The following is a 4,852-nucleotide window of genomic DNA, read 5'->3' on the forward strand; positions in this document are numbered from 1 at the left end:
TTAGTTGCTTGACAAGAAGCAAAAAAAAAATATAAAACAAGAATAGCATCTTTGCTGCTGACTCTTTATGGTGGGTGATGCGGTTGTTTTGCGCTCTTCTTGGAGCTGTTGATGGCAATGACGCTGGAGTGAGCGCTGTAATTCCAAAGTTGATGGAAGGAGATGAAAAATACAAAGCAAACAGATGCAGCATTTTTGAGTGACGGTGCTTAAATTTAGTGGGCCACGTATGTATATATGGGAGAGCTGCTTCTTAAGACACGGTTAGCTTGGTTTTGCTTTAGTTAAAAAAAGTTTGAAATTTGATGGATCACCCTCTGCTGTATCACATCACTCTTAAAGGAATATAAGCATTGAATATCCTTGAAAAAAAAAAAAAACAAATGCCAGAAGACTAAACAAGAGCATTTTAATTGAGTCTTCGATAAATTTCAAATCATTTGGCTCGAGGAAGAAATCTGAGTTGGTTTTTATAACGTACGTAACAGAATATAAAAACCTAAACTAAAAAGTAGCGCCGTGAACCAGTCAGCTAGGCTACAACAAAAGCCACCAAACACGGAAATATAAGTTCCAAACCTTTCGCTATGATAAAAAATACGTTTATAAAAAAAATACTTGTATATTTTTTTGTTGAAAAAAATCATCAAAAACTACAAAAAATCAGACAAAAAAGCGAAAATTATTAAAATCACATAAAAATCACAGCCACGTCAAAAAGTACCAGTTTGTAGGAGTCAGTAGGTTCGCAAAGTATTGCTTGTTCATCAAGTAAAACAGATAAGTCCGTCAGTCCAATCCCCATTTGTCCTCTCTCCTAATTCGTAACCCTTGGTCTGTCTCTCTCTTCTTAACTCCTCTACATTTAATTTTCCTTCACAACCCCTCTTTCAATCGACAATGATTACTTCATCGACGAATAGCACATCGTCGCCACCTTCAACGTTGTCATCATAAAACTCGTCAAACGCATCCTGCCATTCGCCATAATCATCCATATCATCGCCCATTTCGTCTTCATCCACCGTATCGTAATCGTAGTGATCGTGGTCGTCATTATCTTCATAGTTCTCGTCGTCATATCCATTGAAAAAGTACAGGTCATCGTCCTCATCATCCCCATCTTCTTCGTCGTCATCCTCTCCGTCTGATTCCTCGTCTTCTTCCACATCAACATCATCACCCAATGCCTCTTCATCTTCCTCTTCTACATCTCCTTCCCCAAATTCTTCCTGTTCATATCCCACATTTTGCTCCCAGTTCGCTTCTAAATCCGCTGCATGCAACTCCTCGGCTTCTTCATCTTCACCTGCAGCTTCGCTTGCACTGACGGTCGATGCTGAGTTCGTAGGCGTGCTGATGCTGACTGCATTGCCAAAGGTGGTGCCGGTGTTGGTGCCGAACACATCCAATTCTACAGCCATTGCCATGTACTCTTCCAAGAAGTGGATTTGTTCAACGGTTGCTTCGGCGGCAGCTTCTGACAGCGCAGTGGCAGTGACTGTAGCTGCAGCTGCTGTCGCAGCGGCGATGGTGGCTGATGATGGATTTAGGCGCATACGTGTGGGCCCCAGCTCGCTGCTACTGCTGATGCTGCTGATCACGGTGGCTGAAGTAGTGGCTGTTGCGCCATCTGTCGTTTCCGAATGCTTCCGCTTGACCTGCTCGAAGCGTGTGAAAGTGAGGCGATAATATATATTCTTCAATTAGGGGAGGAAAAGCAAAGCAATTTGTGCTCAATAACTTACTAAACGGCGCTTCTCTTTCATCGAACCGCGGCAGATGGGGCAGCGATTGGCCCAGGCATACTTCTGATACGATTTATAGACATCCAGGCAATCCTTGCAGAATGAGTGTCCGCATGGGATGCGCACCGGGTAACGTTTCTCGTCCAGACACAGCACGCAACGTTCGCTTTTGTTTCCGCCACTTAAGGTTTTGTTATCGATAACGCAAAGGTTGGTTGCTTTGAGCTTTGCTAACTTTTTCGAATCGCTGTTAGCGTCGCTGATTTGGCTGTAGTTGGGACTGCTGCTGGAATTTATGTTATTGTTATGATTATTGTTACTATTATTGTTGTTGTTGCCAGTCATGTTATTCATGATTCGTGTGCAGTTTTGGCCAATCCCTTCTGAGCACGACTGTTTAGTCAGTTCAAATCTCGATCTGATTCGGCCTGTCAATTTGCTGACAACTTTTCTATTTATGTCTCGCTTTGTATGTTTTCTGTTATTGTTGACTGTTGAATGCTTCAAGTACTTGACGTTGGTATATTTATTGCTGCTGTTGTTGTTACTGTCTTTTTATGATAGTTTTTGGCGTCGACGTTTGGCTAGAATTCAGCTAGCTTGAAATTATAGACTTGTATAGTACTAGAAATAAATTATCTGATAAAATTTAGTATAAAACTGTTTCGTGAATATTTATATTTTTAATTTGAAAACAAGTTTCTTAAAAGAACACAAAAAGCGTTAGCATTTAATGTGGCATGTGAAGTAGCAAGCTTAGGTAGGGCAGTTGGGTAAAAAATAAAGTTAAAGTTGTATACAAGAAACACACCGTGCGAAAAATATTATGCTCTCGAAATTCTGTAGCACCCTTCTTTGCAAATCTTTTTTTATTTAATCTTTTTTAATCGTTAATTAAAAGAACACAAATTATGACCTTCCTAGACGAATGCCTTTTTCTGAGGTAAGTCTGTGGATGAATTGAAATATTTTAGCATTTGCCTGACTGAACAAATTCACACGTTGTGGCCAACCTTCTACACATACAGGTGTTACTCCTGTGTATATGCGAGCAAGGACGAATAAGACGCTTTCCTGGCTCGAAAATTTATAGTCTCGAAGAAAATCAGTTCGGGGCGACAAAACTATGCCGACCTCATAAAGACGAGGTTGCCCATCAAACTGCCAAAGTACGTACAAGGCTTAGTCGAAATAATGTGCGATAAAGCCGCTGTATTAAGGTCGAGGTGAGACAAATTTTTTTTTCTACTGGTCCACATGGTCCGTGTGGCTCAACTAAGTGTCTTTTCTTGGTAAAACATGCAAAGCTTTTTGTCACAGAATATCTTACTAGCACACCAATTTTATAACAACTTTCGACGACATCTCAATCTACTCAATCTCCTGTAGTCTGAATAAAAGGATATCGACAAAAAGGAGTAAATTTTGGCTAGGGATAAGAAATACCAGGTCTTTAAAGCATAATGGCGAGCCGACAAACCGTAGAACGGCCAGTGCCCTTGAGAAGCTCCCTAGGTGGTCAGGACACCACGGAAGTAACTTACTGAGTAATATTGCAACGTTAAGCTAAGTGTACACGGTAGAGAAATCTCGCAATTTTAGGAGATATGTATTCAATCTAGCTAGAGTCAAAGTAGAGAAATCTCACGTACTCTACTAGCGGTGTGCGTGTATGTATGTGTATCAGAACCCCGATTTAGAAACTAAAGGTGGCACCATACGCGGAACGCTAACCCTTCGTCGTTTTGACAGCATTCACCTAATCGATGTCGTCATAAGCTAGTTTTTCTCACTAGGGATGAAAATAATACTTTGAAATTGTACTTACATATATAAATAAATGTACCTAAAGACTAACATCCAAATTCATAAAAAATAAAGAAGACTTTAACTGCTTTATAAATCGAAAATTTGTATGAAAATGTCACTTTATAAAGCTCAATAAATCTATTTTATTTTTTTTTATGAATTAGGCCATAAATTTGTATTTTTATGTGTATAAATTTTCGATAGTAGGTGGCACCCTCTCCCTTCGGTAGCACGTATACTTTTGGAGTCACATCAAACAATCTATGCTATTAACCGTTTCCATAAAAGGAATTTCTCAGTGCAGATTTAGCCCAAACTGTATATGTAAGCAGGCCACTTGCTCAATTTAGTGATTACCCCTTATGTTTTAACCAATATTTGTGCTCCTTTTCAAAGTAGGGAGACTATTGAAAAAGCCGTTGAAATTACTATGAAAATAAGAGAAAATTTCTCAATAAGTTACATGACTACATTTTAAATGTACCTAAAATGGTGTGCTTGTACCGAATATAAGATTTAATGTCCTAGCTACTTCAAAATTTAAAAAACTGTGGTGAAATTCATTTGCAAGACTTTACCATCGCCTCCGTAGAGCAAAAACTCTATTTAGCTTGCCAAATGGAGCGTAGAGTTCTCGCAGAATTTTCGATCTAGTTGCGATGGACTGTGTACACGGCGAAAAATTCTCGTTAAATAACTCTCCCCAGGCTGCGTAAGTGAGTCTCTCGTAGAGCTCTATTAAGTGTTTACACGTCTCTAATGAGATTTTCGTCTAAGTCTCGCGTTTCGAAAACGCTCTATCTCGCAAAACTTCTCAAGAACGCCCTACTTCAGAATTTGATTGAAAAACTCCCTATCTCAGAATTCGGTTTAAAAACTGCCTGAAAGAATTAAAATTATTTAATACCGAAAATCGATTCTTAGGGTAATCTGAAGTTTGCCTCCCTGTGCGACACGCCTTAACCGTATCCAATCGGGAACAAAATACATATGTGATATCTTCACTTTAGTGGCAGCGACATATGAGGTGAGGCTTTGGAAATCTGATGTAAAAATTTGCTTCCTACATTTAAGGATCATCCTAATGTACATATATATGTAGATAAGTTGGTATGTGTGTACATAGCTGTGAGCTCTACCCGATGAGATTTTGCTCTTATGGTACTATTTTTATTTTAAAATTACATCTGGCTAATTTACCTTACTTCGTCCCTTTCAGCATACATATGTATGTATGTATGTATGTACATTTCAGTGTATACATTTGGTTGGCGCGAGTGTACAAATCTTATTTA

At 39.1% G+C, this 4,852-nt stretch overlaps 1 protein-coding gene across 1 annotated transcript; it reads right to left on the bottom strand.

The window, feature by feature from the left end:
• Window positions 1-890: 890 nt before the first annotated feature.
• Window positions 891-2,102, bottom strand: LOC108368578 (ankyrin repeat and KH domain-containing protein mask-like). Its single transcript, XM_017623455.1, has 2 exons — window positions 1,749-2,102; window positions 891-1,661 (listed from the first exon to the last, which is right to left on the bottom strand). The coding sequence occupies exons 1-2, from the start codon at window positions 2,100-2,102 to the stop codon at window positions 891-893; spliced, it is 1,125 nt and encodes a 374-aa protein (XP_017478944.1).
• Window positions 2,103-4,852: the final 2,750 nt, after the last annotated feature.

Source organism: Rhagoletis zephyria, unplaced genomic scaffold (assembly GCF_001687245.7).
Source record: "Rhagoletis zephyria isolate East Lansing unplaced genomic scaffold, Rhagoletis_zephyria_1.1 Rzeph_scaffold_03196, whole genome shotgun sequence".
NCBI lineage: Eukaryota > Metazoa > Arthropoda > Insecta > Diptera > Tephritidae > Rhagoletis > Rhagoletis zephyria.

Coding starts and splice junctions, on each gene's coding strand:
- LOC108368578 (XM_017623455.1), bottom strand. CDS start 2,102: ATGAATAACATGACTGGCAACAACAACAATAATAGTAACAATAATCAT. Junction 1,662..1,748: donor TGAAAGAGAAGCGCCGTTTA/GTAAGTTATTGA, acceptor CGCTTCGAGCAG/GTCAAGCGGAAGCATTCGGA.